Below are 16,228 nucleotides of genomic sequence, written 5' to 3' on the forward strand. Positions count from 1 at the left end.
AAAGTGCTGGCATGCTAGAAGGAGTTGTACAAGAGATGTTTGTAGCTCAACCTAAAGTTGGTGCCTGCTCTCTTGAGACTGCCAATTTACGGGGATTGAAGTTCTGCCCACTTACTTGTTGAACTCCCTGCACAGGCCTCCAACTTGTATGTTGTATCATCATTTTTCTTTCTTTTTTTTCTTTTTTGTTCTGAAACTCATTGATTTGTTCTTGTATAGTCTGCTGGCATTGTCCCCAGAAGAGACTCTCTAATTGTTTTTATTCCCATTACTAAAAGAAAGCTTCTCCTTAGACCTGGTCAAGAAAACAAACAAAACCCTTTTTTGACTGGAAGGAAGAAGGGGGCCATACTTCTCACAAAAAAATTCTTTGTTTTTCATTTTGTCTTTTATTCCCCAACTACATTTGTTCCTGAACTCCCATCTTGTTAGTTTGGACCCTGAGTAAAGAAACTAAAACTAGATTTTTGTTCCATTAGCCTCTTTTAAAGTGGCTAGCATTCTGTATAATAGTTTTGGTGCCTATTCTGTAACCATTCTTAATACTGAATATTACTTCACTGTGCAAGTAATTCCAGGTGGTTACAACATTGCCCAACATAAAGAAGAATAGTAGATACTGTCCCCAGTATATATTTTTTTCACATTTGTACCTGAAATGGTAGCTGAAATTCTCTAATATTTTGTTTCCTTTTTTTTGTTGCCTTTTCTTTGCCAAGTTTGGATCGCCATATGCAGACTCACCATGGACACCATAAACCATTCCGTTGCAAACTCTGCCCGTTCAAGTCCTCTTACAATAGCCGCCTGAAAACTCATATACTCAAAGCTCATGCTGGTAAGTTTCTCTGTTTTACAGTGCAGCAGGCATAACAACCCTTTGACTTTTTTCTTGCTGGTCAGTGCTACTGATTTGAGTTAAACATTTTATCAACTTTGGGTAGGATTTTCAAAGGTGGTTCAGCATTGCTGCAGCTCTGCTCTCATTGTGATCAATGAAAATGTTACCACTGATTTCAAGAGGAGCAGAATTCGGGTCATTACCAAACAGTTTGGGAAATTCCATATGCTTCTGAAAAAGGATTCAGTCATTCAGCTTCTAGAGACACTAGGAAGACAGCTTGGTATGGAGAAGTTTGTTTTCACTTAGTTTACTCTGTAAAGGACTTGAGAAAATGATTGAGGATCACATTTTGGTTTCAAGCTGTACTTTCTTAATGTTGGCTTTAAGATTCAAATTTAGCACTGAAATTTTGGAGCCAGATCTGCAGCTGGCTTAAACTGGAATAACTCCATTAACTGAAGCGGAATAATGTTTTATAGATTGCCATGCAGTACAGAATTGTGGGCAAATGGGTATTTATGGTGGTTGGGAATTGAAAAAGGGACAATGAGAAAAATGATCAAGGCAAAGTATTGCATGCAACTTTTATAAAGGACTAAGATGGAAGATTTCCTGATCTGGATGTGATCATGACTTTCTAATTTCAGTTGTATTGCATGGTTCCAGGTTTTAAAAGTTATCCTTTACTTGGGATCAGTAGCCACTGGTGATTGTTGCATCTTTTTTTTTTCTTTTTAAATGTTCAAATGCGTATTAACCAAAACTAACCGTCTTAAGATAATCCAATTTAAAACCCACAAATAAAGACTTGTAGAATAGAGGGGGATAGGGTACCATATGTATGGTAAAAACTAACCACTCTGAACTCAGTGGCTCTTTGATCACATGTTCATTTCTCGTTCTTAGAACAGATGCATCTACAATGGCCTGTTTTTTGCTGGGGCTCAGAGGTGGGGGGAAGGAGGGGAGGTATCAGTTGTAGGCCACCAATAAGAAATTAAATCTTTCCTATTTAATTCCAATAGATCAAAACTAACCTTGGACCAAGGGCAACCAGACATTTCCTTCGTATTCTGTTTCCTATATTGATTGCAGATTTCACACTTGGATGCCTTATCTTCAGCAACAGCATTCATGCCAGACTCTGTTCTAACACTTCTCAATACTTGGATGGGCACTTTGGATTAGCTTAACATTTCTGACCTCATGTTGTGTGTAGCTGGGCTATGACATGGTGTACTTTCTACAGAAACCCATTGCATGCATCTGTTTCTCTTCTATACGTGAACATTTTAGATTTTTAGAAGTGCCAGAGATCTTTTTTGTTGGCCTTCCATTAAGAATTGTTTCTCAGGCTGCTATGTATTTGGGTCATTTTGTATGTCTTATCTGAGCTTATCAGATTTTTATGTCAAAATTTGTATGCAAGCCATATTTATACTGCAGATTTCTTTTTTCTGTAGAGCTTTGATTTTTTTTGGGGTCTGCCCCTCCCCCCAGTATATAGGTTTTCTTGAACAGGTCTGCTATTACAATATCTTTACGTGGCTTCTATCTCACATTATACAAGTATTCCTGCAATTGCATAGTCATGTTTTGGAGTCTAGGTGATGCTTTGCACAATGGCTTCTGTATTAGGGTTTTTAAAAGTTTATGGTCTGTTTTTGCCTCAACTCATTTCTTCCCAACAAACATTTATGAAACAGAAATAATTGCTTGAGCATTTTTGTCTGGTGTTTGCTCTGTTGTATTTTAGTCGGTCCTCTGAAAATATGTACTACCTTGCAGAAAGACTATGCCTAAACCATGTTACTTTGAGTCTGCTGAGATCTCGGCAATTCTAAAAGCTTTTCACTTACTAATCTTGTCAGTACTATTTTTATGCAAATTTAGGGATGAAACTACATAGCATGTTCATGCATTTCCTCTGAAATCTTCTTATTCCAGGGTTGTCTTCCAGTGTCTTCCCTCATCTTTTTGGATGTATGTTCTCTACATAAATTAGTCTGTTTACTTCATCTGGTATCCATACTCCCATTCAATACATTTCTTCTTTGGATTGTGGTAGAACATTAGTGCCTTCCAGTGTGTTGTCAGTTGTTTTTACCCTGAATCAGTACATCTGTAGATTTTGGGACGAGATTTTTTTGGTACATCTCTGATGCTCAGGCAGACCCCAGGGGAAATCAATTAAATATTTATAATATACAAATTAGGGAGTTGAAAAAGTTAAAAGCTCTTCTACTTAGTAAGATTTATTAAAACTATTTCCTTGCATCCAAAATTGAAAGTTTGCTTGTTTATGCTCATTTCAGTTGCTGTGATGGGGTTTGAAAGCCATATTTAAATCTTGATCTGTAACAGTACTTTACTTGTGTGAGTTTAGTATGGTTGCTTTAATGTTAACAGTCAAGTGCTGCCTGTCTTCATTCACAAACATCAGATTTTACCATATTGTGAAGTTTTATCTCTTCATCTTACCAGTGTCTGCATCAGTGGCATGTATTTTATCTAATGCATGCAGTTCTATTAAGCAACTCATCATATCCTGTAAGAAAATCATTTATATCCTCTCTATAAACAAGTGATATACCTGTTTGATAATATGCATTTGCAGAATGCCATTTGACACAAGAGCACATGGGACTTGTTGTTCCACAACTTCAGACTGTGCTGTGTGGTCTGTTCTTTTTCCAGATACATTGATATGGGTTTGCCAGGTGGTCACATTTTGTGTCTGTTACATTAAACAAGTTTAGGTTTTGATTTTAGGAGAGGATGGCTGCAAATCTTTTTGTATGTGCTTGCTGTGATTACATTGCTTTCAGCTGTAGTACAGACCTTGAAATTCTCTCTTTGTTCATTTCCAGTGTCACAAACCAATGTGTTCCAGAACACTGTTGTCTGTATTTGAGAAACCAACCAATTTTTCCCCCTGTATCTTCATTATTAGAGGAATTGTCTTCCAATTAACATTCATAAATATTTTACTCTTGCATTGTTTTTTGGCAGATTGTGTGTAACCCATGCTTACTCAGTTGGGTGCTTTGTTCTCTTACACGTGAAAGCAGAGTTTGAAAAAATTGATTGCTTTTATTGCATGCATAACATCACACCATTTTGTGTTCCAATTGCCTTCATGCTTACTGCAAACAAATCTGGTCTCTGCCATTTGTTTACCCTTGATTCTCTCTTTGCGGCTTGGAACATACTTAGAATTACATTTACTTCTATTCGTTCACTTCCATAGAATTTTACTTTAGCTTTACATCTACCCACAGTCCCTAACATGGTCATGTCCGTTTCTTGTTAAACTTGCCTTAGCCTCAGTAATCGTAATAATGATCTCAGCTACCAGGCAACACCATTGCTCACATAAGGAAAATATATACCTTTTGCACGTTGGATATATCGCAGCATTCTTGAAAATTCTGAAGGACCTTGGCTAGGATTTTGTCATTTCTTTCATGCTGCTTCTGGAATATGTTTGGACTTGCCACATGTAGAAGTACAGAGGAACTGAGCTCTTCCCTGTTACCATTCTTCCAAGAAAACAGGGAAGTGTGCCATCAACATCCTTCAGTTCTCTTCTGGATTCAAATGATTCCATTTTCGCCAAAGATTCAATTTGCTTCCAATACCATGAAATAAAATTGTGGTGCACAGGAGTGTTGCTTAGAGTCTAGCCTCTCTTTTTTGGCCTCAATCACATGACAAGGAGCCAGGGTTACTAAAAGATGATGCTGTTGTCAGATGTAGGTGTTAAGATCCACAGACTCCAGTATTCCAGCAGGAAAGCTAAATAGCTTGTTCTCTTTGGAAACAGTCTTTTACTAATGGAGAAAATAGGAGTTTTACCACCGAATTCTGTAGGAGAAGGATAGGGGGCCCCTTTGTTTTTTTTCTGTGAGCTGATGACGTGCCTGTATTTCGCTCACCCAGGTGAACATGCCTACAAATGTTCCTCCTGCTCATTTTCCACCATGACAATCAGCCAGCTGAAAGAGCACTCCTTGAAAGTGCATGGGAAAGCACTGACACTACCAAGACCCCGCCTTGTCAACCTTGCAGCCTCACACGCCCAACACACCTCCAAGAACCACACTCCTGCTGAAGAAGTGGAGGACTCTAATGGTAAGTGGTGCTTTAGAGCAAGAACAACACTGTCTAAGGTGCCACTTATTTTGATTTTTTTTAAGGCAACAGTTTGCCCTAAAAGAAGTTTCTTAAGTCATTTTGTTAAATGCATCTTAAGTTGTGTCAAAAATCAGAATAAATTCAATGCTTTAGGATGGTCTGTAAAGCATGGTCACTCACTCATTCTCCACCAATTTGCCCAGCTGACAATTGGCCTTCAGTATGTGTTACCCTTTGTTTCTCAAAGACCCACTCATTAGATTCTGAAAGATGTGATCAGGTGTCTGGATCTCCTTGAAAGTCAATGGGAATGAGGCATCTAGCTCACAGAGTGCTTTGGTGAGGTCATATTAGGGAGTTCAGTTTAACATTTTAATGGTAGTTAAAATAATTATTTCCCTTCCCCTGCTACAAAGGATTAAACAAATATACAGCTAAAAATATGGGCTATTATTCCTGGGTAGTGGGTACAGGAAGCAAATGACATCCAAGTAGCATTTTTTTCTTTCCCTGCTAGCTGTTGTATGTGTGCAAGAGCAGTAAGTAGCTTGTGTCCCTGGTATCTTTGCAATGGGTGGTCAATCAAATATTTAAGGTGCAGAACCAGAGGAGAGATGTGGCTTAGTGCCCTGACATGCTTGCCAGAAACAAGTGCTAGTAACTCTAGCTTTCTCTTCAGGTCTTGGACCTGCAAACCAAAAAAAGGGATTTGATAGTCAAGAAGTCAGCACGGTTGCTGGGTAAACCATATGAAGGGAAGAGGAAAGGTTGGGGAGTTGAAGCTCTGGTGGTTTCTGTCAATGTTCAAAGGTCTTACTGGTTTCTCTCAGATTGAATATTCCAAGGAGACTTTTAGAAAGAAAAAGTTTAAAGCTGTCCAATAATTCCATAGAAAAATTGTTAAATGTTTTGTTGTTGCTGAAATGAAAAATTGAACTTCTGATCACTTCAAGCATTTTGGTCACTTTGCCCAATGGGGAGGGGAAAAAAGGGAGGAAAGCGAGAAAAGGAGGAATGGAGGGACATGCCCAATAAGGCAGAAGCCAAAATAATCTTGACTAGAATAGAAGCTATATAATATAGCTTCTATTCTATATAAAATATACTATATTCTGTATAATATAGCTTCTATTCTAGTCAAAGTTATTTTGGTTTCTTTAAATGAAAACATAAAGTATTATGAGCAAAGCAAAAAAAAAAAAATTTGTGCATTTCAAAAAGCAATTTTTTTGGTCATCATATTTCCAATGAAAAGGTTTTGAATAGCTTTAAATTTTCCCTTCCCTCACAGGACTATCTGGAACTGTGGAGTTGAATTTGTTTTCACGGAAGAGTTTTTGTTATCATGAGACTCTTGATTATTTGTGCTAAAACTAGCTTAAAATAGTTGAATTAGCAACATTCATCTTTGGGTGTGATTTTGAAAAATTTATTTCCTCATTCTCCAGTTTTCAAAAGGCAGAAATTTTCATTGGGTCTCCCAGTCTGTAATATTAATTAGTACCGTTCTATTAGTTTCAATGTTACTACAACGTTAGTACCATTCTACTAATACCAAAAGTATCAAGATGTGTACAGAGAATATTTTGGGCTTTGGCAGGATGATGCTCACTTCCTGTTGCTCATCCTAGGAGACTGAAGTCATAATTATTATAGCCCAACACAAAATGAAATTCTGTCCTGTAGCCTAAGTATTCAGTATTGTGAGCTTTTTTTAAAGGACCACATATTAATATATGTTAAACTTGTTTAACAAGTTTTTACATACGCTAAACTACAGGCCTTATCAGGATGTCGCAGCTAACCAGGTCAGAGTTGCATTCAGAGGTTAAAGCAGGACTTGTTCAAAATAGTGTGATCATCTTTAAATGGGGTTAATGGTTAAATTACATTGAAAATAATAGAAGCTCTCCACTGAGGAGGTAGTCAGAAGAGTACAAGGGTAGTGATGATTATTCACATTTTCTGGATCTCTTGTGAAAGGAATACCTGGGAGGGTTGTTTTGTTTGTTTGTTGTTTTAAGTCATTTTCTTGACATAATGGATTTGGTTACAGACCAAATTAATGAGCACTTTGCTTTTATCATAGTTCAGTTTGGAAGCAAATAAAGTTCCATGTGACCCAGGCCTGTAAACTGCAGGTGTTACGTAGGAATAGATAAAAGACTGGTTACAATAATAGAAAATAGGGAGTACATGTGAAGCACTGTTATGCCCAGCTGGCGGGAAATATTAAGTGGGGTTTTCACAACACAGAGTAGTTGGACCTCTGCTGTTTTAATGTATATAAATAACTTACACCCAGGGTTGTAATCTAGTTAATTTACTGATGACACAAAATTGAATCGGGATGGGGGAGAAGTGGCAAGCGTGGAGGCTATGGCAAATGAACTTGGACTTGTTTCATGGATTGGTTGCTACATGGCAACATAGTATAATTAAGTGTTTGTAAATGAGAGCTATTCATTTCTCTGCACATGCACAGTAGTTGGAACAGAACTTAAGCAGGATGGCTTGAAAGAGATATGGGAGTGAGTAGAATTCGTCCTGGAAATATGGAACAAGTAAATATAAAGAGGGGAGAGGAAAAGGAAATGCAGCTCAAATAGTGAAATGTACATTTGATGAAAGCTTGTTAGAACAGTTCAGTGTGGAGAGACCAAAAGAAATTTTGCCTCCAGTTACTTCAGAATTTGTTTCCAAAAGTACCACTGCTAAAGATGCAACAAAATGCACTGAAGCTGATCAGTTTATTACAACATAAGAAGAAGATACTCAAATTTGTATGGCTCATTTGTTTTAGCTCTCGGTTGGGAGCAATAAGTATAACTTTTAATGTAGTCAGAAGATGGGAAGTATTGGTGAGGCTAGGGTTAAGATGGATCTCTGACCATGTTAGTTAGGCATATTCTTGGTAATTCTGTAATTCTCAAAACCTGATTATAAATAGGGATCTACCGAGCTTGAAAAGGCAGGTGGCCAATTTTGTGAGCAGATCTTGGATCCAGCCGCCATTTTCATGGGCTGAGTGTGATGGGATCCCCCACACCTGGCTGAAGGGCACCAGGAATCCCGCCTTTCCCCCTAGATTGCCATATGGCCTGAAACCACAGCTTAATTACTTCGATTAAACTTGGGGAAGCCATTAATCCATGCATTATTAAGCATGAATTAATGGCTTCCCCAGGCTTAATTGGTGTAATTAAGCCATGGTTTGGGACCATACCCAAATGGTGAGCTCTGTGATTTTGGTGGGTTTGTTATAAGAAAACAAAAAAACTGATAAGCAGAGAAAAGAGCAGGAAGTCCTACTGTCTTGGGGCATCTATACATGGGGAGGGGGGTGGCACCGTAATTAATGTGGCTCTGGGAGCCTCCCTAATTAAAGCACCCACAGCATCTCATGTACAGGCAGTCCTTGGCCTTGCAACACGATTGGATCCTAAAAACCTCATCTTAAGTCGAAATATTGTAACATGGAACCAATATTCCCATAGGAAAAAATGTTATAAATGGGGCATTGGTTCCTGAACCAAGGCACGCTACCCTTTTTCACCAAAAATAACCCAGAATTTTGTACTCAAAGCTACATTAATGTATTTATATTATAAATAGCAATCAGAATGATTTGGGAGGACTTCTTTGAGGTGACTTTGCTGGACTTTAATAAGGATTCTTGGTTGGACTTTTTGAAGGCTGGAAGTCTTCTCAGGAGTCTTAGCTGCAGGTTTTTCTGGAGTCCTGTATGCTTTCTCAAAGAAAGTATTCGAGGAAGTTTGGACAGATGTTTTCCAGGGAAATGGGCAATGTAGCAAACTGGTTTGCTGGCATGGCATTGGATCAAGCATTGCAAAGTTGAAACTGCCATTAGAAAGTTGAAACAGGGTGTCAGTTTATAAATATTGTAAGTGCAAAGCGTAACTCAAAACATTTTCAGTCAAGGACTGCCAGTATCTTGTGCTTCAAAATGTTAGGGGGGATGCTTGAACTAAAGCTCATTTCACAAGTCCTGCTGCCATTTTAAAGCACAGGGATGCTGAATAAAGATGACGAGGAGGCTCCTGGAGTGTGTTAATCAGCACACTCCAGCAGACTCGATTAATTGAGTCTGCTCTGATGCATGCTAATTAGTTCATGTCTGGCATGTGCATAGGTGCCCTTGGAACATGGGTGGTGAAGGGTGGGAACAGAGAGGGGACAGGGTAGAGTGGGGGGCAGGGCAGGGCTGCTCACAGCAGGATGTGCAGAAGCTGCAGGCAGCTCCTGCTGTGAGCAGCCCTTGCCCGCCTCCTTCTGGCCCACCCCCCTGCCTCATCCCTCTTCCCTCCGCCCACTCCCCCTCCATCCTTTTCCTTCTGCCTTCCCCTTTAGGCTCCAAGACTTGAGGGCTTCCCACCCTTGTCTCTGCTTGCCAGGAAGTTTTTTTTTGTCTTAGTTTTTTGCAGTGAGCCCAGCCAAATTCATGGTTTCTGTGAAAATCGCTCAATCGCAGATTTGGTAGGTTCATAATTATAAGCCTTCCCAGATCAGCAGGTTCTGGATGTTTAGCCAGACTGACCACTCATGTCCATTACTTATTTTACATAGGCAAGTCCCTGATAGATGTTAATTTAATCTTGCGATAGAATCTGAGGAATTTTATCTCGGATCCCAAAAATGATGCATCCTGCCATGCCTGAAGTTCAAGATCTAAGAGATGGGAAAGTTTGGGTTAGAGCTGACACGACAGTGTTCAATGCGGACAAATAAAAAGTTCTACACTTGGGGAGGAATAATAAAAAACATGGTGGATGACAGCACTGTGGAAAAAGACTTGGGAATCTTGTAGACCACAGGCTCAATATGAGTCTGCAGTGTGATGCAACCTCTCGAAAGGAAAATGTGGTTTTGGGATGCATCAGTAGAAGCATTAGGTGCAAGACATGAGAGGTGATAGTGCCTCTCTGCTCAGCACTGGTTAGGCCTCCTGGAATCCTGTGTGCAGTTCTGGGCTTCACATTTTAAAAAGGAGGTGGAGAAGTTAGATTGGGTTCAGAATTGGACAGCACAGATGACAAAAGGGCTTGGAAAGCAAGGAGGCTGAAGGAGCTAGGCATGTTCAGCTTGCAGAAAAAGTGTGTAAGGGGCACCATAATAGCAGTCTTCAAATACCTGAAGGGCTGCCATAAAGAGGGAAAAATACCTTTTCTGTCTTGATGCAGAGAGGAGGACATGGACCAATGGCAGCAAAGTAAGTTTAGATTGGATATCTGGAAAAGCTTCACTGTGAGAATAGTAAAGTAGTGGAATAAACTGCCTAAGGAAGTTGTGGACTCTCCGTCACTGGAGGTGTTCAAAAAGGGGTTGGGCAGCCACCAGTCAGGGATGATCTAGGTGCAGCTATGCCTATGTTCTACCATAGTATTTCCCATGCTTTTGCGCCTTGCTGATTGTCCCCCCCCCAACCTTTTCCACTATGTGTGTCAGAGTGTTTTTTTAAGCCTTCCCAGAGGGCACTGAGTGTTGGCTGTAGCCAAGAATGGGACTTCGATTGAGGTGTGCCAGTGCTTCTGCTGGACCAAAGATTCCTGGCTAGAGGGTCTTGCTTCTTCACTCTAGGTCAGACTGATCACCATATTTAGGATCAGGAAGGAATTTTACCCCAGGGTCAGACTGGTACAGACCGTGGGCATCTTTGCCTTCCTGTGTAATGGGAGGCATGGTCTTTTATCCAGGATCTCTTGAGTATATATTGTTCCTCTGTTTTACCTGTTGAAGGTTAGGGTATTAGATCTGTGTTGTATCAGGGCTGATGGTGGTCTTATGTAGAGTTTAGATTATGGTCTGTATGGGATTGTTTGGATAGGGCTGATCCTGTTTCAGGTAGGTGACCTCTGGAGGTCCCTTTCAGCCTTACTTTTCTATGACTCTATCTGCCATGGCAGGACGCTTGATTTTTGAGATGTGGACAAACTTCCTCAGAGATACTGTTGTGTATCTTCTTGGGTTTGGGGAACCCAGCTACACGAGGTGGCTCCCTGATGCTGTGCTGCACACCCGTCCTTTTAACTTGCCTGTGCATTGGGAGCTGGGGACTGGGGAGCTTCCTGATCTCCAGCTTGCCATGCCCTAGGCCTTAATGGTATGTGAAGATAGGGAACAAGGAGCTCCTTGATTTCACCCTCCCCCCAGCTCTACCCATACCTTTTCAAAATGCTGGTGAGTTGAAAACCAAGATTGGGAAGTGGCTGTCTACCCAGGGAGCCTGGCATCAGAGGTCTCTGGCTCTCCTGTGCCGTGTATCAGGCAATTTAAATGGGTGCCTTTAATATGCCACATGGTAAAATTAAAGCACATTGGAAATCAGCTACAAAAATGTTCCACATCAAATGTGGAACATTTTTGTTGTTGGTTTGCCATTTTTATCATGTGATTAGTTGAATGTGGGACATTTTACAATTTAACACATGATTAACATGCTAGTAATATAAATGTAATTTCTGCCTGGTGCCAGAATGGTCTGCCGGCCAGCATGGAGACTTATGAGCAGGACTCGTTTGTCCTATACCTGTTGCATAATGGCCTTGTTTATGTGTATAGTATTTTGTTTATAAAGTGTCTGTTGTTGTGGTGTCTGAGTTTCCTTAGAAATAAATCTTGTACCTTCTGTAAGCATTGGTTCTGTCTCTAAAAACCAAAAATGACTGGCCCATTTAAATATTGTGCACTAATGCATCTGTTTTTTGAGTTCTGTGTAGCCTAACAACATATAGTGTGGTGCTGTGCAAAACATTGTATCCATTGAAATTGAAATAATAAGGCTACCAATGTTCCTTACTATGCCAGTATTTTCAAGGATTTGTCCTCTTCCAAAAGGAAACCATTTCCTCTGTATATTTTCAGTCATGTACAAGATTTTCAGGGGTTTGTTGACCCTTTTGTGATGTGCTGGAATTTGGTATAAAGCATTTGAGTTCTCACACCATGAAGATCAAGCTTGGATTGAAATTTGCCATACTGTTTTATCATGGATTAAATGGCTTCGCAGATGAATCTGTCTGTTGTGGTTTCATAGTTTTAAAGTATGAGTAGTGTCTACATCAAAGTATGTAAGAACTGAATATGTATGAAGTGCAGATTTTTCCCTGCCTAGTCTAATCTTGCAATCTAAGTAAGAGCCAAAAATTATTTTAATCAGCTTCCATCCAGCCTGTATTGTATGGCACTGCCAGCGCTATAAAATATCTTGAGTAATTAAAATGCCACTGTATGAGTTTCAGATAGTGTTTTATGCTTTGTTTAACTCTTGGCTTTAGTAGAAGTAAAAGTAAGTCAATGCTGAGAACTTTTGAAAATCCCACCCCCCGCATTGTCTGGTTGTAGGAAAAGAAAACTCTACGTAGAGAATAATCAAAATGCCAGTGTAAATATATTGCAGGATGTGGAAGAGTCCATATGGCAAGCAAACTGAAACAATCCCACAGAAATAATGAAATGAGAGATCCACGAGTGGGGACCTATGACACTTAAAGTTCATAAAAATTATTCAACAGACTGATGAATGCTGTGTCATGTTTACTATTACTTCCTGCACTTCAAAATGTATTTTCATCATGTTACTTGCCCCAACAAGTTGTTACAGCTTGCATCCCTTGCTTCCTTTGACTAGTGCTTTTTAGCACAGTACATTCCTTGGACCCATTTTTAAGAGCAACAGATTTCTCTGTATGAGCAAGGTTGACAGAAAGTTGGAGGTTTGTAAATTATTTGTATCAGCTTTGGGCAGCCATTCAAAATAAGCATTAGTGACCTTACTAATTAAGAATATTTGATCAAGAAAACCACACTGAAAACATGGTGATGCATGCAGGAAAAATGAGCAAATTGATCTAACCTATCATGATGTAAGAATCTTTACTTTTAGACAATGGCCAGAGATACTTGGTGAAAGAGTATAGGAAGAAACGCAGTTCATTTTAAACATATCCGTGAAGTTTAGTGACCATTCCTAGTCCCCTTGCTTGCCAAAAAAAAGAAAATAAATTGTCTACCATTAATACGGGCACATATTAGAAAACACGTGCAGTTAATAACATTCATAAATTGAAGATTTGAAGCTTTCTCAGATAGCTAGGACTTGTAACTTTTTTTTGAGCAACTGGAAAAACAAACAAACTCCAGTGTCATAAAAACAGTATGGGAGTTGTGATTAAAATAACAAAGTAACAGTAACCTGAGCTCAGTCATTATCCAAAACTCCCAATGCCATCTATTCTAGCTCTTCCTGAACTTTGTTCTTTTCCCTTTGATAAAGGCCATCGCATCATATGGAGACTGACATATAAAGACATGGCTGCCTTGATTCACCAGAACCTGGCTGGGTACAGAACTGCTCAACTGAGTCCCGTCTTTTAAGCGGTTGCCTGACAGGTGCAAATCCCTTCCCTCCAACCCCACTTTCAGAAGCTATGCTGTATAATCAGGATAAATGCCTATCTTGCACTCCTTGACAGTTGAAATCCTGTTGGGCTCAGAGGGCCTTCAGAATATTTATTAGAACTGTTTAATGTGCCACCAGAAGCCTGAAGAGGCTTTTAGAACCGAGCGTCTGAACTGACACCAGTGAGACAGAAACAGATGCTTTATAGAGGTCTGTTATATCAGCAGACTACTCTCACCCTCTCCAGCAGATATCCCGACCCTAAAAAAAGAAAGGGGTGGGATGTGGGCAAACTTTTCAAATAAGATCCTTCAGTGCATTTAGGCTTCAGTTAATTTCTTAAACATGCCTTATACTGTAGCTCATCTTCTGTATTTTTTAGCTACAGTGCATTAGAGCTGTTTGATAGTTTCCTATCAGAGCAGAGAACCTCTAAATCTATCACTTATAAGACCAGGCCTTGAATTCTTACTTAAAAGAAGAAAAAACAATTAAACGCTTAAGGGTGCTTACAGATACGGGTGGGGGTGGGGTGGGGAGGGGAACAACACTTTTACTTCATTAGGTGTGCTGTTCCCCTCCGCCCCCCCGCCAAGCACAGCACATAACCAGAAGAGGAACTGCGTCAGTTTGACCTGGCTCGCCAAGCATCTGCATAGGTCATGCACTTCAGTGAGGCTTTTTGGTACTTTTATCTAACACCTGATTAAATAAGATATTAGATAAAAGTGCCAAAAGGTCCCTCTGAAGCGCACAGGCAATACAGACACTGGAGAACTGGGTCAAACTAATGCAGTTCCTCTTGTAGTAAAGCACTATGTGTGTGTATTTTTGTTTTCCCACATCTGTCAGCACCCTAAGGCCATGTTCCTATGAGCAGGGGTGTGCAATTGCTGCCGGGAAAAAAGCAGCAGCATTGTACTGCTGCTTTTTGCCTCCATGCATGCCCTTGCACATGGGGTTAGCATGAGGAAAAGTGCTCCAGGTGGGGTAGGGGAGGCTGGGGCCAGCACCTGGACTGCCCCAGCAACCTGCCCCCAGCCTCCTGGGACTGCACTGGTGACTTTCTAAGTGCATGGAGCTAGGCCAGCAGCCAGAGCTTGGCTCTACATGGCCAGGCTCTGGTTTTGGGTGGCACACTGTTGCCATGTGTGCTGCCCTGCTTTTTTGTGACACAGGATTTTTGACACCAGGATCTCCCAGTATCAACACCCCCACACCCCACCCCACCCCACCCCACCATGCTGCAGATTAGCAGTGTGACAAGTGCTTGCAGGTGTGATGCATGCAATTTGTGGTACTGCAGATGGGTGTGCAGTACCATAAACTTACACGTGTGTGCTTGTCTGGATGTGCCCTAAGTGTTTATAATGTGCTATCCAGCCTTTTTATATGAGGATCCCACACATGTAAGCCATTATATTTAGATTCTGGAAGGCTTACATTGAAATTAATGTCTCATGAGAGTATTGTCAGTGAAGAAACATGAAAGCATCCTTTATGAAACATGGACCACATGTTTTTGAACGAAGCTGGAGTCCTTTATTTGGACTTTGTTTGGGAAGGCAGGGAATTGTAGGTGATAAGTGCAAGTTCAAATAAAGCTTAATAGGTAACTACTTAAATGGCAAAGTAACTTGGATGCACAACTGCACAGAACATTTGTGGCAATGGCATACCAGGGATATGGGTAACTTGGATGTCTTCATGTTTACAACCTTGATAGGTACTTCTGCACACTTGACACCATATAAAATTTTGACAGTTACCTTGCATCAGTATGCACATGCATTTGTTGTTTACTATAACCCTGCGAATCAACAGTTACTGCCCTTGCTTAGTAAAGTTGCTATTTCAGTTGTTACTAAGTTCAGCCTCAATTCAAGAAAGCACTATATACACTTATACTTAGATTGATACTCTTGTTGAGTGGATCCCATTATTGTCTATGGAAGAAGTATCTGCCTAAAGTTAACCACGTAGATCATTATTTCTGTGGATCAAGGCCTTAATTTTTCCTGTTTGTGTTTGCTTTTCTTTCACCTGCAAGGACATGCTCTGGTCTTAAAAAATTAAGTTAGTTTGTAGTGTATAAATTAAAGACAATTCTAAAACAGAAATAATTACTTTTCTGACTTAGCTTTGCATTGTTACATCCTGAAATGCCAAGACAGACATTACTTAAATAAAAAGAGATGAAACTTCATCCGGTAAAGGATGAAACTTAATAGAAACAAAAATTATTTCTTCGTGAATGGCTATATATATGCAAAGCTTTTGCTTTGCATATTTGCTGTACAGTGTTTATGACCAAGCTGGAAATCACTGAATACTGGGTTTGTGGCTTGATTAAGAGATGAAAGACCTTGACCAAAAGAGCACTGGTGTACTGTGCAATTCCTCTACACATTCTTATTTTTTGTACCCAACTGAAAATTCTAATGGAAAATAAATCATTGCTAATATATTGCATTATAAATCTGGAAGGATATGGAGACACAATTTTTTTCCAGATGGTCACCTGTGAAATTGTACATGCAAACTTGACATGTTGTCCCTAAGGAGGTCATAGGAAGGTGTTTCCAGAATATTTTATTGAGGAGTGTTTGGTTTTCTTCCCCACACCCAATAAATGGTCTTTTGTGGTTTTCTTTAAACAAGCAACGGGATCATGATGATGTTGTATGAAGTTTGTGCAATGCTTAATACTTAGACATTTCTCAAAGAACAAAGTCCAATACGTACGTACTGAATCTAGAATCATTAGAATAATTCATTCTCATTTATGTTCGAAGAGAGAGGTGGGAGCCAGGCAGAGGATGGCCTGA

General features: G+C 39.9%; 1 protein-coding gene across 6 annotated transcripts in view; it reads left to right on the top strand.

Moving 5' to 3' along the window:
* Positions 1 to 16,228, top strand: part of ZNF462 (zinc finger protein 462) — a 125,389-nt gene that overhangs the window by 62,941 nt on the left and 46,220 nt on the right. For 4 of the 6 annotated variants that reach the window (XM_019554816.1, XM_019554814.1, XM_019554813.1 and 1 more), the window contains 2 exons: positions 720 to 838; positions 4,787 to 4,978. In XM_019554816.1, coding sequence (XP_019410361.1) covers positions 720 to 838; positions 4,787 to 4,978 — 311 coding nt within the window. Of the gene's footprint in view, positions 1 to 719; positions 839 to 4,786; positions 4,979 to 13,274; positions 13,391 to 16,228 lie in introns of all 6 variants that reach the window. The other 2 variants (XM_019554819.1, XM_019554818.1) reach the window with 2 other exon arrangements.

The sequence above is a fragment of the Crocodylus porosus genome, unplaced genomic scaffold (genome assembly GCF_001723895.1).
Source record: "Crocodylus porosus isolate Cpor-Errol unplaced genomic scaffold, CroPor_comp1, whole genome shotgun sequence".
NCBI classification, from domain to species: domain Eukaryota; kingdom Metazoa; phylum Chordata; order Crocodylia; family Crocodylidae; genus Crocodylus; species Crocodylus porosus.